Source organism: Mobula birostris, chromosome 18 (assembly GCF_030028105.1).
Source record: "Mobula birostris isolate sMobBir1 chromosome 18, sMobBir1.hap1, whole genome shotgun sequence".
NCBI classification, from domain to species: Eukaryota; Metazoa; Chordata; class Chondrichthyes; order Myliobatiformes; family Myliobatidae; genus Mobula; species Mobula birostris.
Window position 1 is genome coordinate 41,726,837 of NC_092387.1, and position 14,534 is coordinate 41,741,370.

General features: G+C 39.3%; 1 protein-coding gene across 2 annotated transcripts in view; it reads left to right on the forward strand.

Annotated features, from left to right (window-relative positions):
• LOC140212077 (wings apart-like protein homolog) overlaps positions 1-13,167 on the forward strand; it is a 187,237-nt gene extending 174,070 nt beyond the window's left edge. For both annotated transcript variants that reach the window (XM_072282570.1, XM_072282569.1), the window contains 3 exons: positions 1,811-1,899; positions 2,836-2,931; positions 5,045-13,167. In XM_072282570.1, the coding sequence (XP_072138671.1) occupies positions 1,811-1,899; positions 2,836-2,931; positions 5,045-5,110 (251 nt within the window). In that variant the 3' untranslated portion in view covers positions 5,111-13,167. The remainder of the gene's footprint in view (positions 1-1,810; positions 1,900-2,835; positions 2,932-5,044) is intronic.
• Positions 13,168-14,534: the final 1,367 nt, after the last annotated feature.

Consider the following 14,534-nt stretch of genomic DNA (forward strand, 5'->3'; position numbering starts at 1 on the left):
CACTGACTGCTTTCTGACATCTGCCCACTGCACTAGTTGCTGATTCCCCCCCCATCAGATCCAGTTAATTAACAAAGTTCAAAATAAATTTATTATTAAAGTTCGTATACGTTACCATATGCCACCCTGGGATTCATTTTCTTGCAGACATTCACAGTAGAGCAAAGAAATAATTAGAATCAATGAAAAACTATACACAAAGAAAGACAGACAAACAACAAAAGTGTAAAAGACAAACTATGCAAATACTAAAAAAAAGCATAATGATCAGTTAAAAAAATACTGAGAAGGAGTTGTAGAATCCTTGAAAGTGAGTCCATAGGTTGTGAAATCAGTTCATTGTTGAGGTGAGTGAAGTTATCCATGGTAATCAGCATGTACCATTAACACAATGGGAATCTCTATCCACGCTTTGCTAGTACAAACTCTGCAACAAGGAGAAGAGGATTTCAACCCACATCTAATTGGGTTCTCTCTGCATCTGGAGCAAGCACACCAAAAGCTGTTGTGGAGCAAAAGAACATCAGAAAAGGTGAAGGAGAGCTCAGCTGAAGAAGCACTTAATCAAATAGCTTGAACCGTGCAGTCAGAAAATTAACTGGAAATTTAGAACAACATGTTATTCTCAGATGCTTTAACCTGAACTGTTTATACATCTCCTTGCATCGGTGCTGAGAATTTTGGCCACATCTGAAGGTCCATGACACATCTCCAGGTAGCACCTTGTCTTGCTTGTGCTGCAGGTGTTAGAGAAACTTATTTGCTACGCCTGCAAGGTGAACCACTGTTCTTGTGCAGAGAGGATTGAGCCAGAGGATTGAATCCTTCCTGATTGCTTCCTTCCATCTCCCTCTTGAATGGGTTTAGGTAGATTCTGACTTCTGTCTGGAAATATTAGGTATTTTCTGCTTATTTGTAGGTTATATAATGATCTCTATTGTCTATTAACAGTAGCTGTTTGGGGCCAGTTTTCACTAAACAAAAGCACTTCTGTTTGTCACTCAGTGTGCATGTGCCCTTTTTCGCTACGGTGCTGTAACTTCTAATGCAAGCCCATGGTTGCTAATCCTGCATCATCATGTAAATGTCTTTGATATAATTATTTTATTTTCAGTAAATTAAAACTCAAAATGTCTATTCATTTGCAAAATATTGTTGCACATTTATGGTCTAATATACTTACCAAAACAAGTGCTGGAGAGCACTTCATAATTCTTGGCTTGGGGGAATCAGTTTGAACTAAGAACTTTCTTGGTTCTGTATCACTCAAGGTAGCTGGAAGAGAACAAGTAATACTCTATTGTAAATCAATATGATTAAAGAAACCAAAGAAAGCTGCCATAGGAGTTCAAAACCAAAAGTCAACCTGAGACCAAAAATTCAATTATACTTGATGTAGTTCTTCCTTGCCTGCAGTAAAATTATATAGTATAGAATTATGAAGTGATACAGCTCAGAAACAAGACCTTTCAGCCCATTGAATCTAAGCTGACCACTAAGCACTCATTTTTACACTAAGCCTACCCTAACCTGCTGTTTTCTCCCCTCATTCCCATCAGCTGTCCCTCCAGCTCTCTCCTCTCTGTCCTTGGTTCAACCACTCTTAACACACTAAGGGTAATTTACATTGTCAGTTAACCAGAAAGCCTCACTTTCTTTGGGGTATAGGAGGAAACCAGAGCACCTAGTTTAAATTGTTCCTGAAAAATCCACTATTCCAAACCTATACTCCTTTTCCACCTATCTTAACGCAAGTCACACCCCTCTGTACAGATGCACCATTGCTAATAATTTGTACCTTCTTTTGTAGCCCTGCAGCACGCTGGAAAGCACATGGAGGATTGCATTGTGGCCTCATATACAGCACTGCTTCTGGGCTGCCTATGTCAAGAGAGCCCAGTAAGTAATGAAGTTATGCAATGATTGTCGTCTTGAAGATAAATTTTAATCAAAGCTTGTTTTGTGTGCCAGTTTTATTTTAATTGTTTCACTTCATCTTTGAATAATGTCTTCAGTCAAATGCTCTATCTCTGTGTGATTTGCGAGCTTGGCATGTGCAATTTCTTTTTTTTTGAGGGAAGATGTGTAAACAGTCTCTAAGTGGGATTCAGCTTCAAGGCTTTGGAGCTGTTTAGTTTATCGTTTCTTGCCTATGCACTGAATATCAACAAGTGTCGGAATGCTTTCCATTTGCCAAGATAAGTACAACTCAGCAACACTCAAACCTCAGCACCATCCAGGTTTAAAATACAACCCATCCGCTGTACTAAACATTCATTCCCCTCACCACTCACACTGTCATTCGTGTTTCTCACTTCTATAACTCACCTGGGCTACTCTAATAATATCATTCAAATCCATTACCTTTGCCACCAGGAGGATGAGCAACACGAGTGTGGGAACACCACTGCACTTAAGTCGCACAACTTTGCTTGGCAACAATACCATTCCTTCTTTGTTACTGGAGCCCAATCCCCTGAGCAGCATTTTGGCAGAGTCTGCACCTGAAAATGATTCAGTATATTGCTTCAGGTAGTAAATGATGTGCTGAAAAAAATTAAGAAATTAAAAATTTTTGTTTGGAGGATATTGCGGCTGAGGTATGCACTTTCCAATGGGAATCTGCATCTTATTGTGCTACCAACAACTCATCCTCTCTGAAATGTTAAGTCTATAGCTGATTAGATTGGATACTGGCTGTGGGAAGGAGAAGTTTTTGTTATTACCCTTAATTTGGGAGCCCTGAATTGACTCATTTAGACAGCAATGCCAACTACACAAGTCTTTTCCAGGTTAAACACTAGGTCATTCATTGTGGTTTTCCTGTTCTTTCAGGTGAATGTTACTACTGTGAGGGAACTTTTACCCGAAGGAGACTTCTCCATAATGACTGAGATGTTGCAGAAGTTTTTGAGTTTCATGAATCTCACGGTTAGTGTGCCAAATACACAAATAAAGCAAGTTGAAGGTGTTTGTTTTAGTACTGGTGGGAAGTTGTGTTTATTACCATGACTCAGTCAAGTGGGGGTTGGAAGAATCTGTCAGGTGGTGTTGGAGTGGTGGTCACGTTCGGCGTTGAATCAAGAAGAGAGTTGTGTGAAAGACTCATCTGATGAATGATCTGGAAAGGAGTCCGTCCATTCATCTGATCAGTGAATGATGGAATGGTGAGGACGTTGGAAGTAATGGTTCAGTAATAAGGATCAGTCAATAACCTGTCACCGCAAATGTCTTTCTTTCCTCTAAATCTGGAGTTGGTATCCATTTCCAGTTGAGGAGCTGAAGCAAGGTCCCATAGTCAGTGTAGAGAGCAGCAGGTAGTTGCTGCATATTCTGGATTGGGTGAGGTGGCACGTTAATAACAAAACCTGTGCAATGGTTTACTTGTAGTGGGGGAGAAGTCTGGAGCTGAAGCAGCTTATTCTGTAAACAAGAAGCTTAAATTATGAATAAAATTGTAAATCAGTGCTAGTCAGTGGTTATGTTTTGGTCTGGCAATTTGGAGTCCAGGAGAAATGAATTTGATTCAACCAAGTGTTTGAAAGTGCAGGACAGATATTTAAAAAACATGTTTGGTTTATTAATGTCCACTTGGGAAGGAAATCTGCTCCCTTAGGTCTAACCTAAATATGACTCCAGGCTCATAGTAATGTAGTTGCCTGTAAACTTATGCATAAAATGAACTAGCAAACTACTCAACTAAGGTGGAATTTGTGTTGAATTTTGCCAACAGATTGTAGGCCTCAGTTAAAATGAGTTATTTTTAAAAAGTACTTAGTGGTTGGTGTCCATTTGCTTGCATCTAAATTAGGTGCACAATGTTGCTGAAATTTCAATGAGACCAAATATCACAAATGGGAGAGCAGTTATTGATAGGATGAGCTTTTGTCAGAATGTGCCTTTCCCTTTATAGTTGGATATTTTAAAAGCCAGGGGTGTGTTACAGAGCCAGACAGAAGATATAATTGGGTGTAATGAAGAAAACCAATTTGGAGTTTCAAAGGCCTATGTTTTTAACTGAACTTGCCTCAATGGGTTCCCAAATCATGGGTTTCTGTAAAGCAGAAGGATCTGCAGATTGAAACACTGTTTTAATGACCTAGCACTTCAGCGAAACAAGTGTTTGGTTGAGTACAGCACATTGTGCAGGATTTCTGCCAGAAGCCACATCAATAACATTAAAAAATGTTGCTTACTTTCTGTGGTGCATTGATTTTATTCATGAGTTAGGACTAGTTTCTTCAAAATTGTGAGAATGCAACAAAAATATTTATATTTAGCATTTTCAGGGATCATTTGTATGAATATTATTTTATTAAAGCTATTGCATTTTACCAGAATTTGAATATTAATGGAATAAATCTAACAGCTAGTACTAGTTTTAGTTTGTCGTATGCACAAGGGTGTAATGAAATTCCTTGTTTGAAGGTCACAGACTTTTACATTGTAATAATAAATACAGCAATCAGCAGTACAGTGTACACAAAACTACTAAAAGGTACGAAGATCGCGGAAGTTGTAGGCTTGCACAAGCTTTGATTTCTTAACAGGAGGGGTTGTCACTGACACTTTGTTCCCATGTGTAAACCATTACATTAATGTCTTGATCAAGCATGCAGCTTGCTGTTATTGGCTCTCCAGGACAGAAGTTGAAGTTGCATTTGTGTGAAGCTGTATTTAGTGCAGAAGTAAAAAGTTAGGTCCTTGAAAGGAAGACATTACTTGTGTAGAAGTGTCCTTGGGTGACTGATACACAACTGGCAATGGACCAAGTGCTGAACTTCACAAATACATCCTGAGTGCAGCTTTTTCAGCTAATAGCTGAGAGTAACAGTCTTCTAATGTATTCCTGAAAAGGATTTTCCAGCTGCCACCCATGCACACAGATGGTAAATGATTTTAAAGTTTGTGATTTAACGCTGCTAACATGACAAATTTTTACAACTTTCAACAAATATTGAGCAAACAGAATAGAAATGTATTGTTAAGGTAGAAATGTTTAGCAATTGATAACCATGTTTAATATCTTCTCTTTTGCTTCCAGTGTGCAGTGGGAACGACAGGACAGAAATCCATCTCTCGAGTAATTGAATACTTGGATCACTGCTAAAGATCACCAAGCTTCAGCTACAGATAGGCTATGTTCTGTCCCTTGGGGTTAAACCCCTCCCTTGTCAACCAATCATATGGGCAAGGCCTTCTCCCACCTTAAGTGTGGAAAGCACCAAGGGGAAGCTCACTCTGGTTTATCAGTGACTGCTTCCAAAGGAGCTCATGTCCATTGTACCTGGCAGTACCAAATGAATGAAAATGGTGAATCTGGTTGGAGGCAGAAAGAAATCTGCAGATGAATGTCCTGTGCTTTAAGACACAGCTGATAGTAATTGTATAAGTTGAATTATTCCATACCCACACAGGTATGCAGACAGCCCCAGTATTGAGAACCTTTCCTGCAAGATCAAAATAGAGTTTAATAAAACTAAATGGCCTTGTTTTACTCAGCAATACTACAGAGTGCTTTCATTGATCAGGTTTATGGTTTAGTGTGGGTATGGAATAAATCCTGTACCCCGCGTTTTTTTTAGTTACCATGACAAATGTGGACATTGCTGTGATTGGTGACTATTGCATCTGAGCAGAGTGCATATGGTCAATTGACAACTAATTCATTTGACACCAACAAACCAGGCAACCCTCCAGAAAAGATATTTGTTTTACTGCAAGTCGAATGGATTGACATGGTTTAAGCTTTGACTCGTGTTCTATATATAGAGTTAAATAACACAGGTATATAATTATATAATAAGACTATTGGTTTTAGTTCTCCTGATCCATTCAACTTGTATTAAAATAAATGGTGTGAATTAAAGGAGCCAATTACAATCTCAAATATCCCATCAATAATGTAATATCCCTTATTGGATGAGGGTTTTATTTTGTCTTAAGGTCTTCATCCTAATTTGTCTTAGACATGTTTTAAAATTGGAAAAACACACCAGCAGTGTCCAGGTCCCAACCTAATTTGGTTACCTGTAGTTATCTCTGGGTTGGAGTCTCGCTGGATCCACAGAAAATATGTACAAGATGCCTGTTTCAAGATGACTTGAGTGTTGTTGTGAAGCTAGTTGGTAACTTTCAATACTCAGTTGTCATATTTGATTGTGATTAGTCTTTGACTGCATTTTGGATGTTTCGGTGCTGTGATCTGCTTTTGAGTCTCTAATTACCAGAAGCCATTCAGTGCTCCTGAGAGTTTGAACACTGGAGTGAAGCAACATCAGTTTTCTTCATCTTAACTTAGAAAATTCCTGTTTATGCTTGTATTAGATACAATGAAATGGCCGATCAAAACAGGAGAGGAGAAAGCAATGGTATATGAAATATATTCCAAGGTTCTCAGTTTTAATTCATTAGTTTCCTTACTGAAAACTATTGAGTTTAGCTATGAGCAGGGCTGTATAAAAATCGTACCTGCAATTGCAGGCATTTACAATGTTTGCATCAGTAACATTGGGATGTTAAACATAGGTGCAGAGCAGGAATAATAGTCACCAACCTTTGCCTTCTCCACTGCCACCCACCTCTTTCTCTTTTCCGGTCAATGACAAGCCAGTGCACAATACCTGTTAAAGTTTTGCAGTTACATCAGGAGACTGCTGAGGGCAGATGTGTCTTAATTTTGATACTCAATTAATATAGTTGAGAGAAGAGTTGGGGAAGTTCCTTGAAGTTAAATCACTATGTGCAGGTAATCAAACAAATCTATGTTGAATATTATAATGTGAGCATTTTAGAGTTGATAGTTTTCCACACATTTTAAAAATTTGCACTTACAGAAACCAGTAACATTCTGTGTCTTTATCAGAGAAAATAACTGTTGTGACAGTTTTTACCTCCACCAAGGCAGAATTTGGGCAGCATTTCCAAACTTGATTCAAGGTAGATCCATCTTATGATTAGTTGATTAATATGCTACAGAAGTGGGCAATTTGCTTCAGTTTGACTGACTTAGATAGTAGTAAAGCTGGCTGATAAGTAATGAGGAAAATGTTGGTTGAATCAATATAATTTTTTCTAGCTATAGAAATGGTAATGGTAAGAGAGAATTGGAAGAAGAATGATGAAATTATTCTTTAGTGCATATTTTAGACTCAAACTAAAGGTGTGGAAAATGACCAGCTGAGCCTGTCAATGAGATCTGGATTTTTTTTCTTTTGTGTTTCTGTTGTAGGGTTGCATTTTTGCCTATTCTATTTGTCCAGTAACATCATTTGCCTGTGCTTAGTTGTTGTGCATCCCCACAACAAAAACACCAGCTGGCATCTCCATTGTATCAAAGGCTGCAATGGAAACTGAATGGGGATTCCCAACCTTTTGTTATGCCATTAGCCGAGGGGTCTGAGGACCCCAGGTTGGGAATCCCTGGTTTATCCAGGCAAAGAACCAGCAACGTATATATTAAAAAAAATTGCTGGTGGGTGTCATTTGGAACGCCGTTGAGTTACTGTGAGGCTTGCAGGTCATGGAATTTCAGTGCAAGGCGAGGTAGTTATTTCACTTCCCCATACTTACTGCCCTTTATGTTTTCAATTCAAATCGGTTTTGGTTGGGAATGCTGCTTTGATGTTATTGGAAGGAGCTGGCTGCTCTGAATTCCCGAGGCAGCTCTCGATCCAAGGCGCACCTTCAGTGTTCTTTGTGGTCGATTGCTATTAATTATTTAACTGTAGAAGATCAAATGACTGAAGAACTAGGAAAATCTTTAGCATCCTTGTCTTCATGTTAATTAACTGGTTTTACCCTACTCATGCCATTTTTTAAAAATCCAAGATATAATGGCTCGACATTTTATTTGCTGATTTTAGTCGGAGGAAATTATATGTGTGAATTACCCAGCTTTGCAGAATCTTTTAAAATCATCTGCAATAGCAAATTATAATATGATTTATTGAGACTTTGGTATGCTTTTCCAGATGGAATACATTCTTCGTGATGCTGAATAGGTCTTCATAATGTGAAATAAAAGCTATTGAGAATTAGGAGGCACAAGTTTTAATCTCTGGAATCCAACTTCAAACCAGTCTGGACTGAGAGATCTGGTATAATATTTTGTAAGGGATTGATTATTGCCACAAGTATCTTTGAGTTTAATGAGATTTGATTCTGTATTTGCTGGAAAGGTGAGCTGCCAGTTCTTTATATTGATTCCAAAGGTAGAGATCTGTTCCCTCTGCTGACTCATCTCTTCTGAACAAGCACTGGAAATATGGATGATGGGGGTTATTGACAATTCACTGTGTTGAGTGTCTGTCAGAGATACTTTGAGAGCCCTTTAGTAACTAATTATCCCTCTGTTTTAACTTTGTCTTTTCCGCCAAGCCTTGTATCTTTGCTGTTGGAGTAGTCTTCAGTTTCTGCTTGCTTAGTCTGGCCACAGGTAGCTAGCTGCTGGCCAGCGGCTATTTCCCTTCAGGTCAATAAGAACTATGCAAAGTTCAGTAAAATGCTTTTAACCCCTTTATCCCCATTGTTTCTCCCCCTTTGTTTACCCTTTGATGTCATTCTCCAGCAGTGTTGATATTGTTGGAAGGATTGGGAGCTGTTCTGTCTATTATCCAGGAATTTTAGCTAATGTCCCTTTTCGTGTGGTTCAGTGTCTAGATTCTGATCATTGTCTGTCCCTTGTTATCAACAGTTTTTACTAAAGATGTGAAGTTAAAATCCTTTGTTCAGGGTAGAACCTCTTTTAATGATGTGTACAATAGGTTTATTCTACCCTCTGAGAGGGAATTATTCCCATTCCTTTCCAGTATCACATAAACTGCTCCATGTCCATACCATGTACCTGTATCCTGGAAGAGTACAGATGGTATTCTGCACTGAGTGTGATGGAAATCAGCTGGATTAGTCTTTCCTAGCAGATGTACTGTTCTGGTGAAGGCCCATGTGGAAGCATCTCTCGAGGAGTTTCACTCTTGCATTCTGTTGCTCAGTGCTCTGCTGTACTGCTTGATGCCTGCCGTGGGAGGAGTATCTTCCGTGAACAACCCAGTTAGTGCTGGGTTTTCTTCACTACTCTTTGTAGCCATTCCCTGAGAAATGTATATCTCTGCTTCATATTTTTAACTTTACAGGTGATTGGAACCTCAGTGATTTAACTTGACTAAATCCGGCTGTAAACTTCATGGTGCCATATTGAAGGTTCATTGATGCTGCAAAACATGTGAAATATCGGTCAATGGAGCCAGAACATGTTTAGTGGGGAATGAATGAAGTGTATTTTTACAGGATCTATAGAAATGGTTCCTGATTTATTGCTTGGAAATGGGCTTTCCAAATACAAATTAATGTCAACTGGATCAAGGTATGAAATGTGTTTGTTCTCAAATCCTGACTCTCGGGATTAGGTGAGATTACAGATTAGTTTTCAATGCTTCTTTGGATCTAGTAAGTTTATGAACACAAACAAAATTCAAGATTCCACAAATTTAAAAGTTTCTGTTCTTGTAGAGGTCACTTGCTGCAGGTTCTCTGGGCAGTAGACTGATCTGATCTTCAGTCTGGCTATTTGAACAGACTCTCCGTTCTTAATAGCCAGTGTTTTTTTATGAATGTTCAAACTAACTCTAATCAAGTCTCCAGTTTGAGATTTTAAAGCCATGTTTTATATTTGTCAAAGTAAAGCTACTAAGTATTTTTAAGCAGATACAATTTGTTTAATTCTAGTCTGCAGTTTACAGCAATGCAGCTGCTGTCTCTTCTAGTTGGGCTTGCTTTTAGGGAAAAATGTAGGGGTCTGGTTGTGGTGATGTCCCAGTTACTCTGTCACTCATTTACATTGGAAACCCAGTTTCTATGGTTCATATGTGAGGAGATCACAATTCTGATAACAAGGCTTCATCTTGTCCTTGTTCAATGAAGTAGGATTAGATGCACTAAATGTAGGATCCAAATATTTATCCAAGTTCCCCACAGCTCTGTAGCATTAATAAATGTGAATCTGCTCCCATCAGCATACTTGATGTGTTAAGTTAGTATCAGACTTCCATAGTTGAATTCTCAACTTGTGTCTTCATTAGCAGTCAGTCTTTCAATTATTGCCACAAAAGTCAATTTATTCCAGAAAGCAGGGGGATGTTGCTGTTATCATGATCATTGGCTAGTTTTTAAACTGGCTGCTGAGAATAGGTGTAATTGACTGTCAGTTGTGAATATATTTCCATTCTCTGTCCTCCCTTGCGTTGAATCAAATAGAGTGAATGGTGTAACTCAGCCCCACTAATGTATTGGACCCTGATTGTATGTACCTAAGGCAAAAATTCTTCAATGGACTGACTATCAATGCTTCATAGTTTGGGGAAGATAGAATCAAGTAGAGCATGCTAAAAATATAGCATTATCTCAATTTTACAATCATGATTCAGGCGTAAATGAAAAGCACTCTTGACAGAGTTGTATTAGGGTTTTTAATTCTATAGCCTGCCCTGCCAGGTGGTTGGACACATTCTGGGTTCACTTTAATTGCATTAGTGACCTGAGTTAATCAAAAATCCTTTGCAGTAGTTGAATATTTCACAAAGAGCATAAGCAATATAAGTGATGTTTCAGTGAATTTTTTGGAAGTGCTCTGAAGCCATGCTTTGAATTTGAGAACTGAATTCAAAGGTGGGGCCTGCACACTGGTTCCAGAAGTGCTAGTCTTTTACATGGAGGGAAAGGTCTGATAGGTGATGGTTTTTATTTTTTGTGTGTAAGGATTGGAAAATGTTGCTAAGTAAATTTAGCAATGGCATTGTTATTGCTCAGCTTCATTTATGCTTTATCTTTCTCTTGCTTTTCTGCTGCATTGCAGGTAACGTGATAGAAATGTGAAATTTGTTGGGTTAGGGGTTAATGAGTACCATGGGGAGCCACATCCTTGTGTCCATAACATGGAAAGACAAAAACAAGTAGCCTCGTCAGTTTAATCCTTACACCTTGGATGAACTTTCATAGCTATATAGTTGGTGCTTTTTTAAAAAAAGGCTTCCCTTATCATAACAGTTAATAGCGTCATGCATTGGGGTTCTTTGAACAAGAATGCCTTAATAGGTGGGTTTTGGTTATTTATGTAAATTAGAAATATATGAAATAAACCAAAATGAAAAGTTTGAATTTCCAGGTCAATCCAGAGAGGCAGGGTAAGTTGCAGTATCATAGAAAAATGTTTTCTTTGGCTGGTGCCCCTAATAATGGATAATGTATTCACATCCACTGACTTGGACACTGTGGCTTTCTCTGGGTTCCCCTCCAATGCTTCCATCCGTTGTCAATTGAACTGTGCAGAAGGGAAGGAACTGAAATTACTTTTCAGTACTTCCTTTGCTGGAATATCTGTACATGCTGAAGACAGCATTCATTATTCAGCTCCTAACAAATCCATTTTCTTTAAAGTTATCATTTCAAAGCTCTAATGAGAATTAAGATAGTGTCTCTCACATTTTTCTTGTAAAATTACAAACTTATCCTGCGAAACTATTGCTGTAAGTGAAGATCCTGGATGTGGCTTGCGATCGTCCTGCACAGCGGCCATATGCAGGCTTCATCAGGCCAAAGCCATTTGAAATGTCTAGTCACGTTCCCCAAATATACATCCTAGGGCTTCTGCACTCAAGCCCTGACTTATTGATTGATCATGTATCCAACGGATGTGGTAGGCGCTTTCTCAGTTAAAGTGAGAAAGTGCCAAGTACATCTCACCAGTCAGCAATTCTGAAAATTTGATACAATTAAGCCAGTTAATTGGAGTTTATCAGGGTGTACATGTTTAAAGAATATTTTAGTGATTGTATCTCTGCAATGAATTGTTAACTGGGAGAGAATAATAAATATTTCCATTAACCACATAGTCTGAGTAGCACCGCATGATTTACAAATGTAAAACCCTGCTCATTCTCGATGCCTGTGCAATAGTCCCATTCATCGAATATTCTTTGTAGCTGCCAGTTTGATTGGGAAGGTTTCATTTCATTACTTTAGGTAAAATCAGGATAGGTTTGCAGATACTGTCCACCTCTCAATTCAAATTGATCACCCACGCATTTTTCTCACTGCTAGCCTGTGGTGCATTCACGTGCATTTAATAGCTATCGCCACAAAGCGGACCTTGCTTGCATGGTTCCAAATGGGACTCCACTTGGGCTCTGTGTTAACATGCACACAGTCTGAAAATGCTGAGCTTTGCATGAGGTTTCTTGATTTACTGTGATAGGAGTATGGAGTTCTGTTCCATTGTGATGGTGCCCACACAACACTTTTGGAGAGGAAATTCGTCCTAGGAGTGAAAACGTGGCCTTTGAAGTTTAGACTCCAGTGTGAATAGAGAGTGAACGTAACTTTCATATTCTCACCTAATTTTTTTCAGTCAAGTAACAGTTTAAGCTTTCTGCTGTGATAGGAGGGGTGCTTCAAACTTGGGAGAGTTCATGTCTCATGATCTTGATCCTGTGTATACTTGATCCTCAGTGACAGGTTGGAATGGGTGAAATAGTTATCCCTGGGCTGCACAGTTTTCCAGAAGTTGTGTAATTTAAGCAGCAAAACTCTTAACTGACTAATTGTGTGGGCTTCTAAAGGTGCATTTGAGGATTCAAGAAGCATTCTCTAATGCACTGATCTTACATTCTGAAGTAATCCCAGCCTAGTTATGGTTTTGTAGATGAGAGGTATGGTTGAGTTATTTTCGAAGGAAGGTTACCTCTGATGCATTTCCCACTTATGTCCAAGTTTCACTCCCAGCACTGGCTGTGCACTCTGTCAGTTACTTGTGGCTTTCCCCACAAGTCAAACCCTCATGTCTACATTTCCAATTGTTTTCATTCCATTCCGTTGTTGTAAACACATGACTGGGAAGGGTACATGAGGGCATGAACAGAATGGATTTAAAATAAATTTTAAATGACTTTCTTTGTGTAAATAGTTGTGTAAATATTGGCAATTGGAAATTTAGAATGGTAGAAATACTTTTCAGATTCCGATCCTATTTTTATTTTATACATATTTCTCAGTTTCAATCTTTCAGAGTAAAAGCCAAATGGCAGGAAATAGAGTTTGTACCAGTTTCTGAAGTATGTCTTTGGTTACCTGTAAATAATTTTAACTCGAATAAAAATTGCTACTTTCAGTACAGTTGGTGCTGTAACTTGTTTCCTTGCACTTGCTTACTAATGACGCACCCTTCAAACCCATTGAGGTACCTGATGGATATATAGTCATGGTCACAGCAGCTTCACTTTGTTCATTCCACAGTATGATCCGTTTAACTTTGGGTACAGTGACCCACCCTTCAGCAAACCGTCTGTGTCCAGGGGTAACAATTGGATCTTCCATGTCCTCATCATCAGCAAAGCAGTCTTTTTCCAATCAGCTTCATAGCATGCAAAGTCAGGAAACAGCTGACTGTACCAGATTTGACCAGGCTGCGGAACTGGATGCCAGCTTGGCTCTAAGTGGGACAATTGCCCTCCAAAACTGTCTGCGTTTCCATCAAGCTTCCCAGGGCAGCGAAACATAAACCTTTGCCTAAAAACATGGGAAAACCCCAGGTATCTCCCATGCATCATTAGTTACCATCCTATCAGTCAGGGCTTGATAATCAGAAATAGTGTTGTTAAGTGCTAGTTATTACCCATAACATAGGTTTTTGGTTTGCAGTTGTCCCAAGGATCGTGTGGCTCCAGACCTCATTAAATCCTTGGTGCAAATATGGGCAGAGCTAAGTTCTAGACAAGTGCATGACTCTATGTAAAATCAGTTAGCATTTGATTGAACATGCCATCAGTGGCCAAGGTGAAACTGATATTGGTGGGATTTGAGGAACTTCAGGTGCATGCACACACCCACACACAAGCACTGAAATGATCTGGTGGTTGGAACTCAAAATATCTCCATCACAGGCATTCCTGGGAAGTCCCAGGGGGTTGTGTCCTGATCCCAACAGTTGCTGCATGGTGACTCCCCAGGGATGGGGAAGGTGTTGGCTCCCCAGGGATGGGGAAGGTGTTCTTCGAGTTGAAGCATCCCAAGCATGCCTGCATCAAAATCTGCATTCAAACCGGTGAGTGGCAATGTAGCACGGAGCAATGACTAAATCCAACACGAGTTCATGGTCCTCAACACCCTGAACATCCTCAGGTAACGTGCCCTCCCTGAACCTAGTTATCTGCCAATCTGCAAAATGAAAATGTGATGACTTATCTGTCCATTTAACTGAGTGCAAGCAGCTCGGCTCCAACCAGGGCAAAGTAGCTGTTGCTTTATCACTGATTGTGTGCACAGGGACTGGGTGTGGTGCTTAACTACTGCTGTTTCTACAGTTCTCATAGTGATGACAGCTTTCAATATTACCTCAGTCTGTCTTATGCACAATGGATATAAAACTGCAGATTCTGGAAATGTGTGGCCACACTTTCCCACTGATAAGGCAGAGAACAGTGCTGGAATTGATCTCTGAACTCTGGAACACCCCAAGCTAATGGCGTTGCACTAACTGCTAC